Below are 26,860 nucleotides of genomic sequence, written 5' to 3' on the forward strand. Positions count from 1 at the left end.
GCTCCGTCTTCATGAGAGAGAGGGGCATGGCTGTGCCAGCATGGGGTGACTGTCCTTGTAGAGGATCCCTGCAGAGAACTCTGTTACCTTCCCTCCTTGTAGGGGGTCCCTGCAGAGAACTCTGTTAACTTCCCTCCTTGTAGGGGATCACTTCTGTCTGGTACATTATCAGAAAGTGCTGCAACCTCTTCCCCTGTCCAAGGATAAATAGATGAGAATGGAAGATTTGAATAATATCTCTTGACCGTGGTGCTTGATGGAAGGCTTTGACATGTCAGCTGTTCTCTTTGCAAAGACAGAAGCTTGTTTTGCCACAGCTTTTTCCTCAGCTCTCCTTAGGCTAGGGTTGCACCACTGCAGCTAGTTCTCTTTGAGATGCCTTTCTGAAGTGGATCTTGCATTTCAGCTGGTGATGATGTGATTTTGTCATTCACACCATTAGGATTCCAAATTCAGGAACTATTTGAGGTATCGGTTGGATCAGGAAGGGCATGGATTCATCTCACCAGGTTGCAGGTGTTGGCTGGATTAGTGTCACCCCTGGTGTTTTATTGTCAGGGAAGGATAGCAAGGATTCTTTGTCCTGCAGAGAGATGGATCAGCATCTCTAGGTGCCCAGACCCTTGTGTTTGCTCTGGAGAGGTGCAGGTTGATCACTGAGACTTGGACTGTTCCTTGTTTAAAGGCAAACCCCGTATGAGCCTCTTTGTCTTCCCTCATTCTTCCCACGTTTCTGCCATTGTGTCCTTGCTGAAGGTAAACTCTGCTGAATTATGCTGTTGAAGCAAAGTTTTTCTCACTATTTTCCCACCTCTGAATGCAGGTCACTGGATGCCTGGGTCCTAAGACAGCAGCAGTACAGTTTTGTCTATGCTGTGATTGTTTCAAATATGCTGCTGGTGGGGCTTCAAACCATGAAAACCTGTAGAGGATCTTTATGTGTTTAGCACTTCCTCTTGCTCCTTTGCTTATTTTGTTCCACAGTTCAGGGAATGTGGAACTGAAAGATGAATCCCAAGAAGGCTGCTTTGCATTTGAAATACATCAGTCTGAGTGAGTTTAGTTAAACATGGGGCAGTAAATACTGTGCGTGGCTGGAGCTGTGCCGTTTGCTGTGTGGCAGGGGAGTGCCTCACAGGAGACTCAGCAGAGCAAGTTCTGTGGTGGTGTGGGAGCATCAACACCCTCCTGCCAACAGCAGCCTGTGCTACTAGCATTATGCCTTGTCATTGAGGGGGTTGCAGTTAAAAACAACAGCAATAGTAGCTATTAAATCATCTGAAATCTTTTTCTTGTCTTCCCATCAAGAAAATCTAATCAATCATTTTCTCTTTCCCTTCCCACCAGGCAAGCAATCTGTGTTTGTTGCAAGTCCTTTTCACTTAGGCCTCAGAATTCCATTTTCATTTGATCAAAAAAATGTTTGCAGGTAGCTCAGAGGAAAGTAAGAAATAGCACAAGCTGTAAGCTAGGTAAGACTGGGACAGAGTTCCCATCAGGTGACAGACACTTTGGGTGTTGAGGCAATAATGCACTTTGCAATGTGCAATTGTACCTCTGCTGTCGACCTACGAAAGCCCCAAGCCACCAACCCAAACTTCTGAATAATTGTTTTGTTGTTCTCTTTCAGGTGAGACCTTCTGAGGCTCTTACTGGTCACCATTATCCCTGCACCTGCATTAAAGAGTTATGGGTTCTTCTTATTCAGCTGCTGGATCACAGAAACAAAGGGTCTGCCCCTGAGGTACTGCAGCAGGGCTATTAAGTGTGCAGTGGTCACCAAAGGTTCCAGAGTGCCATGAGTGCACCAGGGCACACAGCTGATGCTGTAGGAGGACTGCAGGCTGGCTGTGATGCTTTGGGCTGCTGTCTTGGGTGTGCATCAAGTCCCGACTCTAGGTTGGCAGTGTCCTGTTTGGTTATGACCTAGGGCACTGATAAGGAGTGTTTGTACTGAGAGCTATTTAGTCCTTACTGACAGCAGGTGTGAGGCTGGACAACACAGGTGAAACTTGTTGAGTGCCAAGTGTTTGCACTTTGAGCATGTTTGTCAGGACCCACTTAAGGTGGGTGAAGTACAGGTACAAAAAAAGTCCCAGAGAATTTCTGCCTGATTAGGGAAGATAGGCACAGGCTGCAAGAGGTCACTTGGTGGTAGAGGTGGCTGAGCCAAAGAGTTTGTCAGAGCTGGAAGAGACTTGGAACAAGCCAGAGAATCTGCACATCAGTTTGCTGCCCTTCAGACTGCAGGTCAGCCTGGCACTAAAGCCTGAACACTGTTTGGTTGTCATCTTGCTTGTTCTCTGTGAAAGCAAATGAGTCAAGAGGACAGCACTGGAGAGAAGTGGCACCATGGGCTTCATTCTTCAGCACGGTTCGAGTCAGTTCTGCTTTTGCCACAGGGCTTCTGGAGCGTGGTGAACAAAACTCTGAAGAACATCTTTGAAAGGCAGAATGGCTCTGAGAGGATGTCTGCTTGTGAAGCAGCTCAGTGTAAGGACCCACTGAGCTTCAGCTGGTGGACTGTGACTCACCTGGCATCGCTCTACCAGTATGACCGCAGCGGGAATCCCGATGCCAAGGTGGGTTTGCTTTTCTCCAGGTAGCCCCAAGGTGCTCTCAATTGTTTGCATCTCTGACTTTGGCTGTCTTTACTGGCAGAACACTTGGTGGTGTTACACAGGAACCGTCCCACTTCTAAGTAAAATGGGACTTTCTGATAAAAGTAAGGATTAATTGGGTCTGACTTTGCAAAGTCCCTGATTTGTCACTGAGAATGAAACTGGAGAAGAGGGGTTAGGGTAACTCAGTGCTTGAATGCTTAGTTGGAAAGCTCATGGCCATTTCTGGTGGCTGGAGAGCATGATAGCTGTAGGATGTTTATGCTTCTGCAGATCCTTTAGTGTCCTGTGGCAGGCTGCTCAGTATTGTTTCTGACAGTACCACAGCAGAAGGAAGCAACCTGCAGACCACACCTGAGGGCTGCACTGAGCTGTCTGGGGCAGGACCACAGCCCGTAATGCATTTCAGAGGGACACTGGGAAGACAGAGTTGCTTCACTCCCTGCTTATTAGAGGAACTTGGAGAGAAAAGGTTCCTCCTAGCCTGGACACAGGCACCAGTGTGAAGCAGCCTTTATGCTGGGTTTGGTATGTTTTGTGCCCCAATCAGAATGCAGTGATGCTGTTTATTTTGATCACTGCCTCACTGATCCTTACTATGCATTTAGCCTCATGAGAGATTATTTTTTGCTCCAGGCACTGTGTTATTTAAATAAGTCAAACAGATGCAGAGTGGAATGTCTGCTGCTCTTACTTTAAAAGAGGAATCTGAGATGCAGTGGCAGGAAGTGACTTGCCCAAGATTAAATAAGACTTTTTCCTTAGAGCCCACCTGGGAGAAAAGAATTTCCAAGTCTTGATTTGTGAATCATGAGACCATCCTGTGCACACTCCTTATTTCTGTGGTCTTCATGTTCAGACTGCCAGCTGTGCCTCACCTTACTCTGAGTGCTTACAAAAGCTCTGGCAGCAACAGGAGCCTTCTCGCCAACCCCAGGAATGTGCTCTCCTAGGTGGGTGAGGGTTGCCATTTCTTTAGGTTTCCCCCCCACCTCCAAATCACAGCCTCTAACATTTTTTGAACACTGCAAGAGAGAGCAGCCTGTGATACAACTGTGAAGTGAGTGGAGCTGTATCAGGGTGCAGAGGAGCTTTGGTGGTTAAACATCTGACACGTGCTTGCTTTTAATTAGTGATGCTGAGAGGTGGGAGGGTGATGTGTCACCATGATGGTTATTCATGTGCTCAGAAGCAAGAGCTGCCTCCAAGCCTATGTCAGCTGTGGAGGATTTTCCCTTTTTTTTAATGTGGTATGCATGGCCTTGAGGTTATTATGGAAGCTTTTAAAATTCTAACTAGGTTTCAGACTTGCTTCTTTTTATTTTTCCCTTAGCTCCTATAAGATAACTCAGTGTGGAGTGATTCATATATATGGAACTTACATTTCAAACACATGAAAACATTTTTTACCACTAGAGCTTTTTGGCTAGGTTTCTTACATCCTCTGTGCTGAGGGATGTACAGGACCTGTCTCTTTCCAGGTCTCACTTTGCTCTTCTGAGATCAGGAGGTGTGCATTTAAAAACCAAATGGGACCTGGTGGGAAGATTTGCTACCTCTGAACGTTGCAGGGGTCAATTTCAGCATGCTGGGGGCTAGAGAAATAAAGGCAGGATTACTTGGGGCTAAAAGTCTGCCCTTTGAGGAGAATAATCTGAAATGACTGCGTGGCAAGATAAGCAAACATGGGCTTCCAGCCGAGAGGCTTCGTGTGGCTCTTCAGGTAGCCAACTGTTAGCCCTTGCAGGGGTTTCTTCCTGCAAATCCAGAGGGTCTCAGCTCAAATCTGTGGGTTTAGCATCTTCCCTTTTAACATCCTTTGCCCTGCAACTCTTTTACTTCCTTAGCATGGTCCAATGGACTCAAGGAGGTAATCGCCTGTCTCCCCACGATACAGAATGTGAGCTAGGGGCCATGCAGCACCTACCCTGCGTTTCTTTTCCTGCCCTGCCAGCTCCTTGCCAAACTGGCCAGAACAGTCCTGGCTGCTTGGCTTGAGAAAAATGACTTAGCAGTATTTTTCAAATTGAAAAGGTGAGGCTGTTCCTTTTCCTCCTTACATCCTCCTTTTTGCAGGCTGTTAAAGACATGGCAAGGCACACTGCTTGTGCCCGTGGTACAGGCCTGCACGTGCTGCTGTTTCACTACGAGTGCAGGTTTGCATTGCAAATCAGTCACTCAGAGCAGTTTAAATTGTGTGCTCTTTATTTTCAGTTATGTTGTTTAGAGGCCTGGTTTTCAGGACAGCTGTCAGATGTGTTCATGAACCCAAAGAAGCTGTTTGCAGTGCTGACTGCAATGTGCTGTTGTGAAACGAACTATTTCTGCAGATCGCTTGCCTGCTTATTTTCCTGTTGCTCCACACTGATTGCTGTGAGGAGCACAGTTGCTGTTTCACACTGATAATTGTTAATTTTCAGAAACAGAAGGAGTCCAATTGGAAATTTGTGGAAGAGCTCCTTAAAAAATCCACTGATGCTCAGGTAAGTGTGCAAAGCAAGAAATGATAAAAGGAGAGTGTCAGGGATGCTTTCAGGGGAGGACAGTGCATGAAGCACAGTCCAGCTAACCAGGGTGTCTTGGAGTTGCAGTGGGTTTTTGTCCTGGGTAAATGAATCTCTCTGGCACGGCCGAGGGCAGGGCACAGCTCCCTCCTTGTTCGCTGTTACGCTCACTTTAAAGTGGGTGTGCTTGATGCTACATTGTCAGATAAGAGAGGAGATAATTATGCTGGGAGGGTACCTGTATGGCTACTCAGACAAGAGATATTCAGAATAAGAACTGGATGCTTAGGAAATGTAAAGCAGATCCTGAATGTGAGGATATCAAGTTGAGGAGACACGATGAGGGAGATAGGCAGCTGCATTGGAAATGCAGCTATATCCCCAGCACAGCAGGAAGGTGACTTGTCTTGCTGAGCAATTTGTCTTACAGGCTTGAATCAAACTCTTACTGATAAGGCTCTAGTTTCTGAGTACTCATTTCATACCTTATCATTTCTCTTTCTGCAGAACTGTTAATGCAGTGCTTCATGGCCCAGAGGTCACCATTGACCTCCTTTTTAAAAGCCTTTAAATATGCTGTTCATCAGGGCTCGAAGCAGCTCGCGTCGCAGCCCTGCACGGCTTTTCTGCGGGCCCATTGTCAAAAGTGCAAATGCTGGATCAGCAACACCCACAGAGATCACTTCTTCAGCTTGTGTATGCTTAAGAGCAGAATAAACATGTTTGGGTTTTCATTTGATCTCGGAGGATATTAAGAGAACCCTGCACATTTCTGTTGAAAGAGGAATTGGTTCTTGTTTCCTTGTCACTGCTGTGCTCCTGCAGCAGCTGAAGCTGTGGCACAGAGCTTGTGCTACAGGGTCTGCACAAACAGAATCCCTCACTGGAAGAATACAGAGGGTATTAGCAGGCTCTAAAATTGTGTCACATATAAACTCTAGTCATTTGTTGATATGCTCTGACTGATCAAGAGTTCACCTTTTGCAAAGGTTTTGCAGTATATAACCAGGGGAAGGTGCTGTTCAGGTTAGGGACCAATGGGGATGGGAATCAAGAGCCCTGAGTTTGTGAACTTTGGATAAAGAGAGGAGCAAGAATGGGTACCTGGGCAAGTGCAGAGTGCTGCTGATCTGCATAGGTCCTTCCAGCCTCAAAGAGCTGGCAGACTGGGAAGTTTCTGAGGCAGAAACTGCTCTGCTTTTGTCATTCTTGATGGCCAGAGGTGAAGAGAATTGCTACCCTTGTAATTTGGATCCCTTTGGCTGGGCTCATGACAAAAGCAGAGCTGGTTTACAATTCTATTTGTACTCTGAAATGAACACTGTTGTACCAGGAATATTAACATAGCTGCATTTGTATACTCTGCAACATCAAACTGACTAAATTTATGGATTGTCAGTATAAAATGAATTTGTGTTTACAAACTTTTATTGTAAGTGAGAATCAAAAGCTCTTTTGTTTGAGAGAGCTAATAGCAGTCTGCCTGGTAGCCTTCGCTCGTTTCAGAAAACAAATTGCTGCCTCTTGTTTCCTTTTGCCTCCAGTTTGTTACTCCTGCTCTGGGTTTGGTGTTTAATTCTGCTCTAAAAGAGACGCAGAGGTACTTGTTGGGAGTTCTAGGAAGCCAACTTTGTGACTGCAGTGGGAGGTCCCATGGCAAAACTGTTGTGTTTAGGTGGTGCTGTCATGGGGACAGCAGCTGGTGTGCCTCCCTTCTGCCATGAATTGGGAGCTGGCTGCCACCAGGGTTCTGATGGCAGTGCCAGCAGTGCAGGAGACCTGTAAGCAAAGAAAGAGTGAAAGAACCCATTCCTCCCTGGGGTATTTGAAGGCTGGAGAACTCTCTCATCTGAGATTGAGATAAAACCCTCAATACTATCTTGGTGTTGTAAACTGTTACAGAGATACAAAATGGTCGGGGCAGAAGCTGCTCACCAGGGCACATTTGTTGTTGAATTGACTGAACCCAAGCAGTCACTGCTGCGTTGGATCTGATGCAGGCTACTTTTGCAGACACTGGAAGGTGGACGAGATGAACCTCACTCTTGGTATCCCATAACTGCACCCTGAGTGCTTCACTGTGTTCACACAGGCTGGCAGCACTGGTTTTCCTATGCTGAACTCCTTTCCTCCTTTTCAAGGCTGTTGTGCTAGAGGAGCACTTGAGAATGCATCTGCAGTGCTGTCTGACCTTGTGCAGCTCCTGGGACCTCAACCTATCTGTTGCCACCATACTCTGGGATTACTACAGCAAGAACCTGGTAAGCAGATGACTACAGAAACATGGAACTGTACGTCGACAGTCCTCAGCTTTTAGCAGCTAATTCTGACTCTCCTCTGTTGTAAAACTGCCCAGGCAATGGCAGTAGGCTTACATTTGCTGTGTTTAAGAAATCTTGTTGGAATGTATGCTCTGCTCCATTACCTTGTGTCACAGTTGAGTCAGTTCTGCTGTAGTTTTATTCTTCATCCAGACTGCTGCTTCGAAGGCCTTGTAAAAGCCCTTTGCACACACCTCCAGTGCATTGTTATGCTGTGAGGAACGTGAGGATTGCACCTTGCTGCCTTTGCAGCATTGGCACTTACCTTCCCTCTCTTCACTTGCTCTTCCAGAACAGTTGTTTCACCATTCCCTGGCTGGGTCTGAAGGACCTGGCGAATATCAGCAAAACCTCCTTGTCGATGCTGGAGCTGGTGAAGAGCTGCTGCAGTGAACAGCAGATCCCTGCCCTCTACAAGTCCAGCAACAGCTACTTCATTTTCCTCAGCATTGTGGCTCAGATGATGAAGGCAGCAGAGCACAGTGGTGTCCATCCTTGGAAACAACTCAAAGGACGGTATGGCCATCTCCCAGCTGGGCAGCTGTTGAGGGGGGACTGCTCTGCCAGGCTGCGTGGCCCCTCCGGCCACAGGGCACAGAGGCGTGCGCAGCTCCTCTGGAAGGGCTGAGGGGTCCAGGGTGAGCCCTCGTGAGGAAAGCAGTTTCTCTTGCCAGCTGAGGCTGTGGTAGGCTCCATGAGCTGACTCCAACAATCACCATGACATCCATAGCCTGTGCCTGTTCGCGTCATCCCCCAGGCCAGGCACCGGGTGCGTGGGCAGCCTGCACAGTGGCACAGCCCAGATGCCTGGCTGGCAGTGGAACTGAAGCACAGGAATTGTCTGAGCTGCCTGTGAGCCCTGTGCTGGCCAAGAGCGCAGCCTGGCTCTTTCTAGACCTGCAATTGCACCAAGTTCCAGGTTTTCTCCTGGCTTTCAAAGTCTCTCCCATCATACTTTTCCTAGGATTCTAACTCTTCATTCAGTTTTGGAGCGTACTGGTGAGGAGGTATGGCCAGTCATGACCTCAGCCCCAGCAAACATCTGTGCTCTAAATCCAGCCTGGACTCTTGGTGTGCTTGCTGAATCCTTCAAGTTTTTGGTATAGCAATGAGATTGTACCCATCAGCAAAAGTGCTTTATTATCTTTTTCCATTGCACATAAAAGACTTGAAACTGGTTTGGGTTTTTTGGGTTTATTTCTTTAAACATATTTGATTAAGTAATAGGGATTTTCTGAAGTATGAGTAAAAACTTACTGTATGCAGGTAATTAATAATCCTTACTATTAAAAATGTACATGTGTGTGCAGACTGCCCACAATTGTGGTGTGTTTCTGCCAAGAAACCAGGGCTGTCTTGGCTGGCAGAAAGGGAAGGTATCCACAGTGCCTCTGTAGAGTAAGGGCTGGGGTTAAAAATTACTGCCGCTACACAGGAACAAATCTGTTGCTGGCTGCTGAATCCGTGTCCTGTTGTAGTAATTTTAATTAGCTGCTCTGGTTTTCCTGCAAAGAAATGATACTGAGATTTCTCTGCTGCTGTAGCTTGTTGCTTCCCCTAAGTTAAGAGGGGGAACAATGCCACACAACAGACTGTGGGTCTGCTCACCCAGTGTTGGTTGTTCCTACCTCGAATAAAGCAATTACACAAGTAGCAAAGCACGCCAGCCTACAGCAATGATTTTGGGGTGAACTCTGTTTTTCAGCAGCTAACCAAGCATTAATTGATGCATGAAGAATGTAAATGCCTGTCAGTAGTGATTTATTACTAAATAACGTTAATTGAGTTTGCTCTGATTTTGGTGGCTAGGTGTGATAACCTCAGCACTATTTCCAACTCTTCTTCCTGGTCACAGAATAGGGAAGCAGCATTTCTGGGTGCTTGACTTAGTGCATGTGGAGCTTGCTTTCAATTTGATGTGAATAATATAGCCAAGGTTTGAAACTCTCAAACTAGAATGTTAAGGCAGCCATTTTCATCCCATTCCTCTGTTGTAGAAATGGTGACATTGAAGTAAAATGCCAGAACCAAGCAGAGGTCACAGATAAGACCCATGTAAAACTTTCAGCTTCTTGTTTGGTTGTTGTTGAGGAGGGGGAAGTCTTCTCTTGTGCCACATGGCAAGAAGGGAGTTCCTAGGGAAGAAGTTTGAGTGCAGGGATTGTTCACTATTGCAGAAAGATGCCACTTGGCAGCTTCCTTTCCTGGCACCCCTCACGGGCTGGATTTTATTGAGGCATGGCATGGAGCTCACCCATCAGAGCAGAGTCTTGGATAAGGGGGAAAGGTTAGGTTGCACCTGGACCTGCAAACACATGTGCCATGTGTCAGGAGCATAACATGAAAGAGTGTGTTTGGGAGGGCACTGGAAATGCCAGGGTAACTGAATGTGAAGCATCAAAACACAGTCTGCCAGGCAGGTAGGAAGTCACAGACTTTAAGAGACTTTCTCTTTGCTGTTTACGGTTCTGTTTTTCAATGCAGAATTTACTCCAAGTTCCATCGCAGAAGAATGCAGGAGCTAACAGAAGTGGGGCTGCAGAACTTCTTTAACCTGTTCCTCATGCTGGCACTTGTTGCAGAGACAGAAGATATAGTGAGCCGAGTGCTGGACCTCTTGGACTTCCTGACCCCAGCCTCCATCACCATGTCTCGGAGAGCTCTCATCTGGAGAGGGCATTTTGCTTTCCTTCTGATCTATGTTGAGAAGAACTTGGACGTCGGTGTCCTGGCTGAGAAAGTCTCCCACGCTTTCCATGAGAAGGCAAAGGAGTTCCTAGTAACCAAAAATGACTACACACAGAGACAAAATCTCTGGGCTCTACTTTCAACCTACATCGATGGTGTCCAAGAGGTGTTTGAGACCAGCTGCTACTTGAGCCTTTCTGAGGAGAAGCTGCTGAATGATGGCTTTACCATGCTGCTGCCTGCCTGTGGAGGAGCTGAGCTGAGTATGGTCCTGAGCTTCCTTCAGGTTGTGCTGGCCAGGCTTCGGTAAGTCCTGCAGTGAGGCTGTGGGTGCAGACTGGCGCACTTGCGTTACACTGCAGTTCATTTCCTGCTTAAAGGGAAAGCTCTAGAGGACAGGGAATGATGTGTTAAACTTCCAAATCCACCAGTACTTCACTGCACTTAGTCCTAGAAATATTTCCTTACTATTTCAGGGCATCACATTTGGCATCCCTGATGTTCTGTCATAATGCAGTGGCTCTGTAGCCACGCTTTCAGGCAGTGCCATCTTGCTCCTGGCAAGTTTCCAAATTATCTGTACTACACTAAGTTTTGGGCTTTGGTTGCTTTGGTTTTGGTTAGGGTTTGGGGCTTTTTCAGTGCATATTCTATTTTTCAGACTCTTTGTTCTGTTTTATTTCCTTCACCAAGGTTGCAATCAAATAAAACAGTTATGGAGATTTAAATACTTGTCTGGGGTTTGATAGTAAAGGAAATCAGATTTCACCACGTCAAGCAGGTTTGCTTTGATGTAGTCGCTCAGTTTCCAGCATCCACAGTGCCCTTCAATAAGCATATTTTTGTCTACTGATGCCTTTGAGAAGTAGTCCTCCAGTTTGAAGCCCAAACTGCTGGGGTTTTTTGTAAGATATTAAGAGGCAGCTATTGATCTGCCATTACTTCAGATGTGCAAGACTGAACTGGGAGGAAAGAGCTGCGGAAGGAAGGATGCATAATAGGAATGGTGAGGCCCATATGCAAGAGCTCTCTTTAACTAGCTTCTTTGTTATTGTCTAGTAGTTTGACTGCAGCTGTCAATAGCTTGTACATCCAAAGACAACTGTTTTTCAGGCAGTCTTTTGAAAAAAGATGAAGCATGAAACTAAGTTTAGTTGATTTATTATTTATTATTTCAGTTCAACCGAATGTATTTACTGGAATAAATTGGAGACTTCAAAACTGCTTTGACATTTTCTCCATTAGCTAATACACAGCATTTGTTGTGTTGTTTTTAAAGATGAAATGAGGAGGAATTTGAGATCAGTGACAAAGTTGCCTGTTTCATAACTTGGCATTGTTTTGAGGCTTTGGAGAAGTGGAGCCCCTGTGTGTGTAACACAAAGCAGGGTGTGCAGGCTCATTGCAGAGCAGGGCACAGAGCAGTGCTCAGACCTCTGCACAAACAGCAGCTCTGCTGATACATGAGTTACAAACACCCTGACTGATGTGAGGGAGCTTGGGAGAGCCTGGGTCTTAGCAGTTCTTTATTTCAGTTCAGCTACTGTTACCTGCCTGCTTATGCCAGGTACCCAGCAGCTCCATCCCTTCAGTGTAAACCGCTTTGCCCTTCAGGCTGCGTGGGCCAGGGGCTGTTACTGGCTTCCTCTGACAGACTCACTGACAAGAGTGCTCTGCTGTACAGAGAAGAACAGCACTAGAGCTACTTTCTTCCTTCAGGAGACTGGGATGACTTTGTGCCAAGCAGGTGTTGAACTATTCTTGGCTTAACCAGACTGATCAGGCCTGATCTGTCTGCAGCCCCGGACAAGGCTGCAGTGCCTCCATGCCCTCTCCCTCCTGTTTGTAAATCCAGGCAGGCTGAAGGCAGCCCTCTCAGAAATGGCATTCTTCTGTCCCTTGCACTCCCATAATTACCTAACTGTAAGACAAGGAATTTACAGGTAGGAAGGAAGTGGGAACCCTGATTAAAGAGAAGCAGCTCCCTCCAGGCTGTTAGGAAATAACATTTGGTGTGCCGCTCTCTGCGCAGCCCAGCTGCTGGCTCACAGGAGCATTCCTCAGTGCTGATTAGGTACCCTCAGGAAAGCACTGCCTGGTTACCTTAACCAAATGCCTCGCTTGTAGTGCTTGCTTTGTCAAACGGCTCTAGCAGCCCCCTTTAAGGTGCCTTGCTGCATGGCTAAATCACATCCCAGGTTTCCCAGTTGCTCTTGTTTGAGGACACTAAAAATGGCCCTCTTCCTTTGCAGAGTGAGGTGTAGCCAAGAGCTGCTCTTTAATTACAGCTATTCATGCTGCTGTGCTTAAGGGGCTGTCAGCATTTCCATTACAAACCTTTATTTTCAAGTGTTTCTAACAGAGCAGGGAAAGCTGGCTCTGGGCTAAAGCCTGGCTACAGGCTTTAGAAAATGTTCTTGCTTCTTTTTTCTTAAAAGGCACCTGAAAAGAGACCCCAACTTCACATTTTACACTGCTGTGCTTGCAAATAACCTTTTCCAGGTTTTTCTTGAATTTTCCTTGTCTGGCTAGAAAAGTGTCAGTGATTTTGATCATTGTATTTACCTGTGCTTAGACCATTTTAAATATCCATTTTTGCACCGCTTCTGAAGTGCATTTTTATCATGCTAATGATTTTGGTGTCCATATATCTCAACAGAACTTACGACTCATTGTTATCAGTTTTTGATGTGTGATGATGTTGGGTAATCGGAAACAAGATGGTGCTTGCTGGCACTTCCAAGTATTTGATCTTCCTAGTGCAGCTCAGTGTGAAGTGCAAGATTATACTTAAATACAGTCTTCTTTTTAAAAACATAGGCAAAATAAACAGGAAACAAGCAGGAAACTCCCCCAAAAACGACAATGCAATTCCTCCCAGTATTTGCTTGGAGCATTCAGCTTCCAGCTCAAACAGAAAGTGGTCAGTTAGTTTTTGGGTATTTTTAAGCAGTGTTTTGAGCCCTGGTTCTGTTTTCCTTCTTTAATGGAAGGTAAATGCAGGATGCTTGCTCCTGTGTGCTGTCAGCTGCTCCAGATCTCAGGTGCCACCCACAATCTGAGTGCCTGCTGACACGGAAAGAAACCCTGGGCTGATAAAACCCCAGGGGTTTAATGGGCTTGACAGAGCTCCCTGTGAGAATGGACACAGGCTCAGCCAGATGCTGAGTGCCTGGCAGCAGGCCCTGGCATTGCAGGGTGCTACCCTTAATGCAGAGCATGTGAAAGTGTCTGTCACTGCCATCAGCCTCCTCGCCTCGTCACCCTGCTGGCACTGGGGGGTGTGGTACTAGCACTGGGGCACAGGACTGGCACAGGCAAGCACTGCCCAGGTGCAGCATCGCTGGTGCCCTCCAAACAGCTCTGCCTCTTTCACCAGACTTGCTGCTGGCACCCCGGGCAGAAGGACAAGGGCCACACACCTGGAAACACAACAAATGGTTCTAGGGGTTTAGGGCCATATGTGCTGTGGTGCCAGTGTGGAGGGACATTGGCAATGGCAATGTGTGCATTTCCTAAGCTCCACAGCACTAAGCAGCAGGCAAGCCTGTCTGCAGTTCAAAGTGAATCACTCACTGGGCCATGCAGCAGAGCTGACTGCTTGTTGGTTTCTCCAGCCTTGAGCTTGTGAGGGAAAGAGTAGCAGGACTGGAGGCTGCAGCTTACCTTTGCTATGGAAATGGGCAGCCTTTTGTCATTTGGCTGTGCTGGACTTCCCATCAAAACAGCCTGTGGGAAGCCTTCTGAGGCCAGCAGAAGCCTCTCCCTCTCTCTGCCACCATCCAAGTAGGGAGAATAGAAAGGTTCTCCTCCTTCTCTTCTTCCCTCCAGGAGTTTTAGTCTTAGTCTTTGTAAAATGGATTCTCTGATGCTGAACTTCTGAAGACTGTAACCAGAGAGTGTAGGTCTTATCTTCCCCCCTCAGCTCCACAACACAGATCTTGTGCTTGGGGAACAAACACCAGGAGGGTGGGCAGGCTGTGACACAGGCTTCCTGGAAGGGTGGTGGGTGCCCCTAGCCTGTTACAAGGCAGTTGGACAATGCCCTCAGTAGGATGCTTTAACTTAGTCAGCCCTGGAGTGGGCAGGCAGTTGGACTAGGTGGTCACTGAGGTCCCTTACAGCTGAAAAATTATCTTCTCTTCTAGAACCATGCTAGGAACAAGAGAGCAAAAGCTGTCAAAGGGCCTTCTGGTTGTTGATGCCCAAAGCCAGTCTTGGGAGCCACCCAAGGAGACTCAGGCACAGAAGATCACAGCTCTGTCCCCTATGCTAGAGACTGAAGCAGTTTTCTGTTCCCTCCCTGGTGTCTGCCCAAAACCCAATCCCCTTGGGCTCTTTGCAGCCTGGCTGCCAGCAGTGAGGATGCTCTGCTGTGAAAGACTCAGCCCAGCAAGCAAGGAGAGTAAAGCCATGCCCAGGGGCACCGAGGAGCTGCTGCTTGGGGCCAAGAAGTTGTTGAGAGGAGTGTGTGCACCCCCAAGGACATGGGCCACACATCTGTTTTCTGATGGATGTGTCTCACTTTGCAAACTGCTTTCCCAAGTGAACTTCCCCCCCAGTTTTCCTTCCTTTATTCTCCACCTGAGGTGTGATAATGGCTTTCCATGGGATTTGTGGTGGCTGTGGGTGTTAAACAAAGGAATACTTTCACCAGTGAAGCCATTGTATGCAAGTAGCCTTCTAATCTCTTAATTTTGATTGTTTCTTCCTTACCTTACAAGATACACATTTCTTCTCTCTTTAGGATATCTCTTGTCAGATTTAAGGCTTATTTAAAATGAACAGAAAGCTGAAGCAATTTTCTTTATTCCATTTCAGTCTCCTAAGGCCTATTTCCCCCTGGTGAGCTCATAGCAACAGGGGGGTTTAAGGGAATTCAGCTTTCTGCAAATTAATGTCTCACATCATGAAAATTCAGGACTTTTTTCCCCCTGTATCTTGCAAAAGTAATACAGTGAGTGCCAGTATTATTTCTTGCCAGCGGGTGGAAGATGAATGATTTTGTCACAGTTTTACTGCTTGATGAGCAGTGTCCTGAGGGTCAGGCTTAAGTCTGTGTCACTATGCTGCTCATTACTCTTGAGCTAAATAAGGGCTGATTGGATCTAAATTGCCTAGCACAGGGGCCGCAGATGAGCTCAGTGAGCAGGGGCTGACCTGCTATTCAGGCTGGGAGTAACCCCGGTGTGCAAATGCTGCATTAGAGCACCGTGGGAGAATGAGAGGCTGCCCACCGCTGCCAGCCAAAGAAATCGAAATGTAAAAACTCTTTGATGCTGCAGCCTTAGCATTTGAAATGTAGGAAGTGACAGGTTGATGGTACTTATCAGCTTTGGCTGGATTAGAGAGCAGTGTCATCCTGCTTGTATAATGACAGAAGAATGAGGCTGGCTGCCGACTCCTCTGCTGCAGAGCTGCTGCTGCCAGAGCCAATGCTGCCTCCTGCTGCTGGGCCATGCAGGGGGATGGAGAGGAGCCTGGAGAGCTGGCTGGGGTGATGGGCACCGGCACACAGAGTGCCCCCTCTGCTTCTGCTCCCTCGGGAGAGGGCTGCAGAGCCAGCTGGTTAAACAGCAATGTGTGCATCTGGGGACAGGAGCCAGCCACTGCCACCCCCAGAACAGGCAGACATGCCATGTGGGTCAGTCTTCACAGAGCAGTTCCTTTTGTCCTCTCCTCTATTGCCAGCCCATGTGAGGAGAGGAGACTTCACTTGTCCATGTTTAACGAGGAGACACAAAGGTAACTGAGCACGTGGAGAGTGAAGAGCCAGCAAAGGCCCTGCCAGGTGTAGGACACAGCACAGATTGCAGTGGTCTGTGCAGTTCTGAAAGATCCAGTGCAGTGGAACAAGCTTTTGGGTTTTGTTCCCCATCACTGGTGCTTTGGAAGCTGATAACAGCTGTCACCTGCCAGTGTTGGCTTCTTTTGCTGCTCACTCCTGGGGCTGCCAGATCAGCAGGAGCAACTCGGTGCTCTCCTGAAGCCAGTGACTAAATGGAGAGCAGGGATCAATCCACACACATTCTGTGTGCTGGGGATAGACTGTTGGGTGGTTCTTCCCCTGGGACTCTGGTTCATGATGGAATTTCTGCTGGGACATGAAATAGCTTCCAGTTTACTTGTTTCTGAGCAGCGTGACAACAGAGGAAGAGAAAGGAAAAGAACAGCTTTACAAGAGCATTTTACACCACGTATAAAGTGGTGTGAGTCTCGGGGAAAGAGAAGGCTTCCATAAAGAGCATCGCTGTTGTGAGGCTCCAGAGGTTCATTTATTAGCTGTGCATTAGCAGTGGTTTATGGTATCACTTCACATCACTGCCTAGGGAGGAAAACCCCAATGGTTTGTGACTGGCACTTCCAAGGGGTTCTCCTGGGTCTTAAAAAGGAGTGGGCGGCTGGGAGTGGTGCTGATGAATAAACTGAAAGCTGGAGTCGCAGAAGGGAGTGGTGAGAGCAGAATGCTTGTCCAAGTGTGATGGAAGTGATTTTTAGCTGGAAAGGCTGTGGGGGACACATGCTGGGAGTTACCCAACATGCAGAAGGACCTTGCAAAGAAGGCACCAGGTCTCTGTGGGTGTGAAGAAGGAATTGTCTTAGTTTGGGGCAGAAGTTTGTGGTGGTTCAGAGCAGGCTGCAAATGCCAGCACTGGCAGACTGCAGGAGAGAGTTGTGGAGTCAGCTTTAATTCTTTTGAGACAATGCATGAGACAAAGGGGAGGCTTTGTAAGCTGGCCAGGCTGCTGAGATGAGCTCCCTAAATGACTCTGGAGATGCTGCCCAGCTCTTCACTGTGTTCTGTGTTGAATGCTAGGGAGTGCTGCATGTGGCGGTGACTGCTCAGTGAGGCTGCTTCCTAAATAGCGTTCTGTGCTACCTCGGTGAGATCAGAAGGTAAAGAAACAGCACCTGGAACTGTCAGCTGAGTACTGTCTCCTCTCTCCTCTTTTGCACAGCCAGAAGGCCCTGTTTGTCTCTAATTGTGGTTAATTAAAGCCCCAGGGCAGTGCAGAGCCCCTGGCAGTGACTGGAAGGTATAGACATGATCAGGGCTGCCAGGAGCGGAGAGGTAACCCTAGGTTTGTGCATCTGTGCCAGCTCTTCCTCGGACCAGAGGGGTGAGCTTTTGTGTCAGCTGGTTCTGTTCATTTGTTCATTCCTGGCTAGTACCAGAGTGTGCCATGAAGCCTCTGGCTCAGGGTGTGCTCACAGCTGCCGAGCAGCAGGAACCCCTGATTCTGTGCATGGTGCGGGAGCCAAGGCTGCCACCGCACACAGGCCTTCGGTGAGCAGGGTGCACCAAGTGCAGGAGTGCCTGCCAGGACCCAGGCCTCAGCTTTTGCTGCCTCTGCAGCCTTGTGTGCCTTGCAAAGAGTCACTGATGAGAGTAAAAGCAGCTGTTGCAGTTGGCAGCCTTTGTGTTCATGGACAGGAGTCCATTGGTTAGCCATTTGGCAGTACTGCACTAAGGGCCCAGGTTGGACTTGGTGATCCCGAGGGTCTTTTCCAACCTGAATGTTTCTGTGATACTTGCCCAGAGTGCTGCCAAGTACTTGCCAGAGGCTTGCACCCAGGGAATCCCTCTGCAACAGCCCTGTAGTAAGAAAGGGTGTTCTGCAATGGCTTGATCTGGCAGGCAGTGCTCTGTTCAGCGTGTTACAGTTACATGGAGTTGTGTGTTAGGTGCAAAGATGACATCAGGAGGTAAAGCACCATGATCATCTCTTAAAGACTAATTAACTGCAGCACAGCCATGATTATCCAGATGCCACAGAGAGTGAATCTATTCAGGCAATCAAGGGACTTTGCAGTGTAATTATTAGACGTTGGAGAGACGTGACCCTGTTTAGGGTAACAGGGAGCTGTGGTTAATTGATGTTAGGATAATCAAACTTCTGCTGTTCTATTATTCCAGTACCCCAGGCTTTGCAAGCAAATGTGTGCATGTGCTGTGAGGAAAGAAGCCCCAAACACAGGAAAATACAAGTTGGGAAGTGAAGCTTGAGGTTCTGCTTGTGTTACCTTTCTGTACTGAATTACTGCTCTGATTAGAAGTGTTGAGAAGCCATTGGCACTGTCTGCAATCACCCCCTTGGTACACCACACTGAGCAGTCAGCACCTCCTGATTCTCAGGATTCTGTAGAGGTATCTGTTTCCCTAACACATCCAGAATTCCTGTTTTTTCCAAGTCAGACTCCAAAATGGAAGGAGTTTCCCTCCAACCAAGACATTCTTGCTGTTTTCTTTCTGGAAAGCAGACCTTTGTTTGGTGAAGCCTGAGCATTGTGACAGAAAACACAGCTGATGCAGCACCCACCCCCCCCCCCCCGGCCCGCTTCATCGTCTTCTCCAGGTTCAGAACATGAGGGCAGAAAGCGGTTTCCTTTCCTCAGAATTCCTTGTGAAAGGCTTTGCAGTGCTCTGCTGTGCTGCTGAAGCTCTGCAGCTCCTAGCAGCCTGTGTCTGGAAGCTGTCAGTATCCAGTGTGGCACTGCTGCTGCCTCTTACTCAAAGTTTTGCTCCTGCTCTCTGCTTTTCTCTCTCTCCCCCTCCCCCTTTTCCTTCAAACAGTCATTTCTGAAAACTCCTCAGCAACCCCATCTCCATGTAAATTAATACTGTAAATTGTGCTCTAGTGAGGGTGGAGGGAGCAGTAAGAGTGGGTGGGGGGAGAGAAGAATTAAAATCATTCCAATAAATGATTTAATTTATGCCTCAGCAGTTAAGCATGCTCCTGGTTAACAGAAATACCCTTCAGCTACACAGGATTTGGGAGTGTTGGAGGGCACTCATTTGCACATAAATAGCCATTAACTGATAAATTCCCAGAGGTCTCCTGTTGCATGCTAGTGGTTCTGACCTACTTAGCTGGCTTAAATTTGTTTTACAGAATTATTATAATTCCATCCCTGGTACTTAAACTTTGTGATTAATGCATGCCTCACAATACAATTAAAGTATAATTACACAGTTTTACAGTTTGCTATCATGGTGTTATTATTATTACAAAGAGCTGGATTTTGCAAATATTAGAAGAATTAGGGTTCTGATACCCATCACTTTGCTGTTATTAAGTGATTATGTTAAATGGGACCCCTTTATGTCTGAAGAATGAAGTGGAGAGAGGGGAATCATTAAGTAACTCATCAGACGGTTTCTAAGTGATTGAGGAAGAGATGTGCAGTGTGGGTTTTGCACATCTGTAGAGGATAGGTGCAAATACCTTTTGTTCCTCTCTGCCAGCTGCCTGTGACATGCTGTGGCACATCTGTGCTTTGGTGCTTAAAGAAAGTTCCACACTGAACATCTCATCTCTGGAATCTGTTGAAAATCATTTGCATGTGTTAAACATCTGACTTTGTTACACCTAATTGGAGCTTTTTATTACAGGGACAGTTTGGTTTGTGCTCCTGTTGAAGCAAGGAGACACCTCCTCATGTCACTGTTGGAGACACAGCAGCCAGACAGGAGGTCCACCAGATATGTGCAGTGTAGGACAGGAGGTGGCTGCAAAGGAGATGCAGATCTCTGGGAACTTGGCTGCAGAGAAGTCAGGCAGACACTGCTGTGTTCACCTCATCTGTGAGGGGTACCAGGCCTCTCCTGTTCCCCTGGCCAAGCTTAGTTCTGTGGTCACCCTCCAAGGAGTGATCCAGGAGTCACTTGTACATGACCCACACATCACTGCTGTGTTTTCTTATCTTTTTGCCAGTGCAGCTGCACCAGAAGAGTTAGGTTTTGAACAGTCAGTACCATAGGCAAGTCAAAGGACTGGGAAATACTTTTTAATTGCCATTGTCTTTTCCTATTCCAGTTGAAGTTCCAAGTCTAACTTTTCCTGTGAACATTTGTTCTAGGGCAGAGTTCAGTGCCGGGCAATGGAGCAGCTCAGCATCTGTGTTGCGCTCTTGTTCTTCTAAGGCCCCTGACTTACACTGTAACATTTTTGAGCTGTAAACTGGAAGCCTGCACCGTGGAGTCTGGTTTGAGACAGTGTCTTGGATTCATTGTTGCTCAGTTGCTATCCATTTCTGTAACAACGAAAATAGTTCTTGCTAATTCTGGAGAGCACAGTAAAAGGGGAATGGAAATCTTTTTCTTGGGATGCCTGCTTCCAGATCCAGAACTTCAGGTTGCATTTATGCTGCTGCACTGCTGCAATCTCTGCTTTCACTTGCACTGAACTCAGAAAGCATTGCTCATTGTCACTGATGCGTGCAGGCCTGTGAGCAGATAGCCAGTAATTGTGCCTGGGAGAATTCACTGTGTGTCAGGGCCTCCCACCTGGGTACTGGTGAAGTGGTTCTGTTGCTGGTCTGCACAAACTGAAGTGGCTGAAGTCATCCTGGGGTGGCACAGCCAAAACACAAAGGCTGCTTGCCAGAAAGGAAGGGTCAGCAGTGAGAGCTGGGCTGCAGAGTTGGCTTGCAGCAGCTCCCCCGCCCCATGGAGCAAACAGTTGTGCTGTGCTAATCAGGCTGATGAATGCAGCACCCCATTGATTGAGCAGGCTCTGGGCAGATTATGAGCAGGCTGGCTTCAAGGGGAGGAATTTCTGAGCCGTTTGCCACATCCAGCGAGCGCGGCTGCTGTAAGGCAGCTGCCTCCTCAGTGGTTTGCTTTGATCCTGCGGAATGAAAGGACAGGAGGATCAGCTCAGGTCTAAATGAGATTACAGCTGGTTCGGCAGCTTATCTGGTCTAATGCCAACTCGTGTGGCTTTGCGCGTCCTAAGGGGTTTACAACAGCAACTGTTTATTGAGTATCATGGGTTTACTCAACACAAGCAGGCTAATCCCCCCAGCCTCGGCGTGCTGCAGGATTGTGCCTCAGCCAAACCCCGAGCCGGTGCAGCCGGGGCCTCCAGAGCCCTTTGTCTCGCTTCGTATCGATTCTATACCTGTGTTAAAGACAGTAAAAAATACCACCAATAGCCAGCCCTGCTGTGAGCAAAAGGTTAATCTGACCTCCACGGCTTACAAAAGCATCCTTTAACCCTGGAAGGGATGGGAGGCTTCCTCTGCCTCTGCACTCCAGGGATCTTCTGCTTTAAGGTTAGAAGAGCAAAACAGGAAAAAGAGCTGAAACATTTAAGTCTGTGTCTTGTGATGAGGCCTCTGCATTCTTTCGGTGGCTGCAGAAAAAACTTTGAGCAGTTCTTTCTGGCAGTAGTAGCAACATCCTCTCGCATGACAGGGGATAGCACAGAGCCAGGGCAGGATGTGTTGAATGCAGGCAGAGCAGTAGGAGCTGGTGGCTGGCCCAGGGCTGATGCTGAGCTTTCACTGTAGAGGCTTTTTCTGTAAAACCATCAGAAAATGCCTGTATGTTTCCCAGGAAAACCAAACCAAATTATCAGGAGTAATGAAATCAGTTCTGCCATGAGGCAGGGAGGGGAGTTTGGTGTCCCTGTTGCCTGACTTTGAGTGTGAGGATACTTGCTTTGATTTCACTGTGCTGGAGTTCTCCTGCAAAGGGCTGCTGTTAGTAGTTGAAATTCTGAGCATGGAAGCCATTTATCATTTTAGAAATACTCATACATCTCTAGCCAGTCTCCCTAGATTTAGCCAAGGGTGTTGATTCTGCAGGTGGTGGGGTTTAATTCTGTGTTTCTTTCAGCATCCAAAGGTCATTCAGGTCCTTTGGAAAGACTTTCTGAGCTTAGTCTTGGCTGTGCTGGGCACCTGAGATCTGTGGATGCTGTGGCTGGCCTGGCATGGCCTGGGAACTGGGAGTCCCATCCGCCGGGGGAAGCAGTGCCTGTGTTTCAGACTGGCAGCCCCCGAGGCTGGTACCATATGTGCCTGGCAGTGCTGGTGGGAGGAGAGGGCATCTCTCCTTTGGAGAGTTCTGAACCCATGTAGATGAAGTTAAATGACACTATGTGAAGTCTGGATACCAGTCTGCAGCTGGTGCAGGTTACGGACTGGTAGCAGCTTCTGCAGTTTGTGTTTGACTTTCCCAGCTTGACCTAAGGCTTCACCGCGTGGCAGTAAGCCAGGCTTGCAAAGGCCTGGCTTGCAAAGGCCTGGCTTAGGAGTGCCAAAGCAGGGCTTATGGTTGCAGTCCCTGCATCCAGATAAAAGGCTGCAATAAACAGTCCTGCATTACTGCTGTACCCCCAGCACAGCCCTCACTGAGGCAGCACAAACCCAGGCTTTATCTGATCTGCTGGCTAACACCTTGAAATCCTCATCTAAACCAAACAAACTACAGCAGGTTATTACCAGTGCAGTGAGGCAAATGGTGGTTCCAGAGTACTTCACACCATGGCAAATCAGGGCTGTATGGTTTCAGAAATGGAGATGTCTGCAGCTTGTCCAGTGCTGGGAAATGTGGGAGCCTGGATACAGGGCAGAGCTGCATTCGTCTGTGGCATGTGGGATTCACAGAGGTGCTGGGAGAGGCTGCTCCCTCGGTGCAGCACACCGAGGAGTCTCATCAATCCTGGGTACTTACCTGTTGCAGGCATTGTGTGGGTGACTGAATAAACATCACTGCTGCCCTTCCACTGACACAGATGTATTGCCTCACTTGGGGAGGCTGCACAGCCTGCTGCTTTGCATAGATGGCTAAAGCAGATGCCAGGCACCCTTCTTTGGAGAGGCCACTTAGAGGAGAGAAAGTCCTTGTGCAGCTTCACTGCCTAGTCTGGATGTAAGCAGGGCAGAATTGGGTCCCAGAAGCAGAAATGGTGCTAGAGGAATCAAAGGGAACCGAGTGTGTTACTGAATTGCTGTGAGCATTGCAGCTCCTGCTCACAGTGCTCACTGCTGGCAGACCACATCCAAACCAGTCTTTGTGCCCAGCTGAACTGGGACCTGGTAAGGTTTTGCAGATGAGAAAGAGTCCTGAGGAAAGCTTTGCAGCTGGTCAGAGTCATTGGCCATGACTTGCTGCAACTGCCCCAGCACAGATGTGGGGCAGCACCCAGCTGTGGGTGCTGAGCAGACCCTCCTGTGGTGCTGGCACTGCAGCGTGCAGGTACTCATTTCAGAGCTGCTACTTCTCATTTTGATCTGCTGCTCTCAAAGGCATACAGTTAATGGCTGACATTAGTAATTAGCATGAGCTCTGTGTGCTCCCTGTCCCTCACTCACCCCTCTGTAGAAGGGTTCTGGCTGCAGACCACAGCCACCTGGCTACCTGTCTCAGGTCTGTGTTTTCCCTGTGTCCCCAGGAGCGCGCACAGCCGTGCCAGCAGTGCCCCAGCCGCAGCTAGAGAGCACCACCTTGCTGTGGCTGCTGCTCTCTGGAGGAACTTCTTCCCCTACCTGAAGAGCCAGAGGATGGCCCAGCTGCCCCCTTCCCCGCAGCTCGCTGACACTGCTGCAGGTGAGCACGCAGCCCCCTGCTGCCCTTGCTGCTGCTGGCTGGGCCACAGACCCACAAGGGTTTTACACCGGGAGTGTTCCTGCTTCTGGGGGTCACTGAAAGAGGAATGAATGCAGAAAGGTGGGTTCTGTGCTAGAGGCCTGGACAAGAAGTGAATCACCTGCTGGAATGCAGACAGGCTGAGAGCTTCAGAGAGGGCTGAAGCTGCACAAGCCTGGCTCCTGCGAGACACAGGCTGTGATCAACACTGCAGATGGGACATAAAATCAGAATAATTTATCTACAACTTACATCTTGTAGAGTTCTGTTATAATTTGGTGTTGAACTGTTCATCGTAGCTGCAAATCTAACTCGGTTTCTTTAAATACTGTTTGACATTTGAAAGGCTGACTCCATGACCATGGGTTTTTTGCTGAACCCTTATGCTCACGGTCACAAAACTATTTAATCATTTGAATTATTTATCTTTCTTTTACACTGGAGTGTTCTAATCCTGAAGGACCATGTTCCATATGTATGTGAACTCCATGTGCAAAGAGTCAGCATGTCAGTGGATAGATGGAAATCCTAGCTTGAGCTTTACCATTGGCAGCCAGCATTGAGTTCTGTAGCCACAGTCAAAGCTTGGATCCATGTAACTAAGAAGTGAAAAATAAAGTGTGATTTTTTTTCTCATCATGGTATGAATTAGATAAGGTTCCAAGCTCAGAAGCACAAGGTCAGTAAGAGAAGTTAAACCAGCCCTGGTCTGACGCAGCTTAACAGTAGTTAGCAGGCAGCACTAATGAAGGAGGCAGTGTGCAGCAGTGGTGGGCTCACTGCCAGCAGGTGTGGGAGTAGCAGTGCACATCAAAGGGGGAGGTTGTCCATGGCAGAGCTTCCATTCCCTTCCTGCAGTGTCTGATGTGTTTATTTTAGTTGCAGGGAAGTAGCAAAGGAAAAGCCCAGCTCTGCTCAGAGCAGGGGGGTGCCGCTGTGCCCTGCTGCACAGAACTGTGAGGCAGCACTGCACAGGAAGGCAGCTCCTGCCCAGCTGCCAGGGCCTCTCACCTTAGAACTGCAGCCAGGGCAGAGCAGTAGCCACAGTTCTCCCAGTGCCCCTGCCATGCTCTGCCCTGGCACACCCCTGTCTCTGCTCCACCCTTGCCATGGCTGGATGCTGGAGAAGCAATGCATAATGTGGAAGGAGTCCTGCCCAACTTGCTTCCTCACCTAAGGCAGTGTGGGGCCTCTGCGACCTGCTGTTCTGTTCCAGGGCAGACAAGGAAAGATGACCCCTTCACAGCTTAAGGGGTCTGGCCCTGCACCCTGCAGTCAGCTTCTGCCTGGCTCCTGAGAGCAGCCTTTGCTGGCTACTGAAAGGGCAGCTTCTCAGAGCAAGCAGGTTCAGAAGCCATCCTTGTGACCAGTGCTGCAGAATCTGGGCACTGTGAGCCCCTTTATTTCACTGCCCTCCAGAGTCAGGCTTTGTTGACTGATTCTCTCATTCCCTGTAATTAATAACAGCAGCAGTTGTACAGAGGAACCACTGACAAGGCGCTGTATTTTCTCTCTTTAAACCCAGGTTTTACTCTCTTGGCTCTGGACATGCCCAGCAAAGCCCTCTCGGATCTGCAGCCACAGCCCGTCCTGTCGGTGATGCAGCTGTTCGGGTGGGATGACATGGTGTGGCCTCAGCTGGTGGCAAGATACCTGAGTCACCTCATCCCAAACAGGTGACAATTGCCACTGCTGCTGCTTCAGGACCCTCCCATTCTTTCTTTAGACCTGTGCCAAGTGTTGCTCCAGACAGGGATGTTTTCATTGAGGTGCTCCAAGTTCTTTGCATCTGCTGAAGCTCTTTGAATCCGCTGCCACACCCTACAGGGGGTTATTTGCTTGCATGTGACCTTGTTTATGTTGTCAGCAGGGATGTGCACAGTTGCCATTGGTTTTAACTAAACAAAATGGGGAAAAATCTTTATTGATGTTGTTTAGTGAGAGACAGAATCCAGTCTGGTTTCTTTCTTGTGCTGACTTTCTGACTTTCGGCATGACTGAAAATTCAGCAGAAAATCAGCAGATTTATATGTACATACCTCAAGCCAAGAGCACAAGCATTGCCTATTGTCTAAGCACCAAGGACAGAGCAGGGAAGAAATCTCTTGTACAGAGGTGGAACTGTGTTCAGATTGCCCTGGCCTACAGCACCCATGGAGCTCAGCTGGTAGGGGTTGTGAGCAGGGTACAGAACAGTCCTGGGTGCTTAGTGAGGGGTTTCTGCAGAATTAATGGTGTGGGGCTGATGGGCTTGGGACAAGAGGCAGCTGCTGGCACACTGGGAGTGTTGTACAGCAGGGCACAGGTGTGCAGGGAGTGCTGGTGAGGAACAGCATGTTGGTGCTGTTGGCTCTGGCAGGACACCTGGCTGAGGGAGCAGCAGCCAGTGTTTGGTTGACAGGCTATCCCTCCAGGTGAGGAGGGGAGGAATGAGGCATCTCCCACCATGTGGACTTCTCCCCATGTTCTGTAGCTCTGTACCTGCTTTCGTACTGCCAAGTGGCACTGCTAGCCTGATACAGTTCTCCTGGGCAGCAGGATCTCCTGAGCCAAGCCTGCCGAGTGCACCAAAAGATTGCCTGCTGACTTCCAGCTGTCTCTGTGTGCTGTCTGCAGCTAAAGGAGACACTGCCACATTTCTGCGTGCTCCTGTCAGACTTCTCTCTTCCTTTCCTACCCATGCAGTGCCCTGAGTGAGGCCTTCTCCAGCATGGGCTACTCCTCCTTCGAGGCCCTGACCGTGCGCTCCTGGTTCCGCTGCGTTTTGCAGATGTTTCTGGATCAGCCCAGCAGGGTGCTGGCCAAGCCAGGTGCTGAGCCAAGAGCTGGTGAGTGTCACACTGCCTGGTGTTTACAGCTACAAATCCATACTGCAAACCTGGCAAACACTTCCAGCTAATTACAAAATGCCTTCCTCTTTGTGTTCCTTTGCTCTCACCTAATTACAAGATGTGTTTCTCTACACTACTTTGCTGTTCGCTGGGAGTTTGCCTGCTCTGCATACAGCAAGTTCCTCACAAACAGAGATAAAAGAGCTTGCTTCCTTGGAAGCACACAGCACAGACTTGCTCCTAAGGAGACAAGCTGGTTTCCTCCCCATGGAGAAACTGCTCTGGAGAAAGTGAAAACCTGAATAGTCAGAAATCATGCTGTGAATGCCCCAAAAGAAAGAAAACCAGGAAAACAAATCCAGTTGCAAGGAATTCCTCTCTTGTCTACACTGTGCATTTTGCTTTCTTACAGCAGTGCTTCCTGAGCTCTTCTGTACAACACTGTGGGTCTCACTACTTTTGGAACACATCCTCTAGCAACTATTTTTCAGACACATTTTGTAGATTTTGAAAAAGC

At 48.3% G+C, this 26,860-nt stretch overlaps 1 protein-coding gene across 1 annotated transcript in view; it reads left to right on the plus strand.

The window, feature by feature from the left end:
- Window positions 1-26,860, plus strand: part of MMS22L (MMS22 like, DNA repair protein) — a 42,364-nt gene that overhangs the window by 7,809 nt on the left and 7,695 nt on the right. Inside the window, 9 exon segments of the mRNA XM_054173994.1 lie at window positions 1,631-1,744; window positions 2,403-2,582; window positions 5,042-5,104; window positions 7,267-7,386; window positions 7,739-7,962; window positions 9,931-10,440; window positions 23,319-23,473; window positions 25,038-25,188; window positions 26,198-26,340. Coding sequence (XP_054029969.1) covers window positions 1,631-1,744; window positions 2,403-2,582; window positions 5,042-5,104; window positions 7,267-7,386; window positions 7,739-7,962; window positions 9,931-10,440; window positions 23,319-23,473; window positions 25,038-25,188; window positions 26,198-26,340 — 1,660 coding nt within the window.

This window comes from Dryobates pubescens, chromosome 28 (genome assembly GCF_014839835.1).
Source record: "Dryobates pubescens isolate bDryPub1 chromosome 28, bDryPub1.pri, whole genome shotgun sequence".
Classification (NCBI taxonomy): Eukaryota; Metazoa; Chordata; class Aves; order Piciformes; family Picidae; genus Dryobates; species Dryobates pubescens.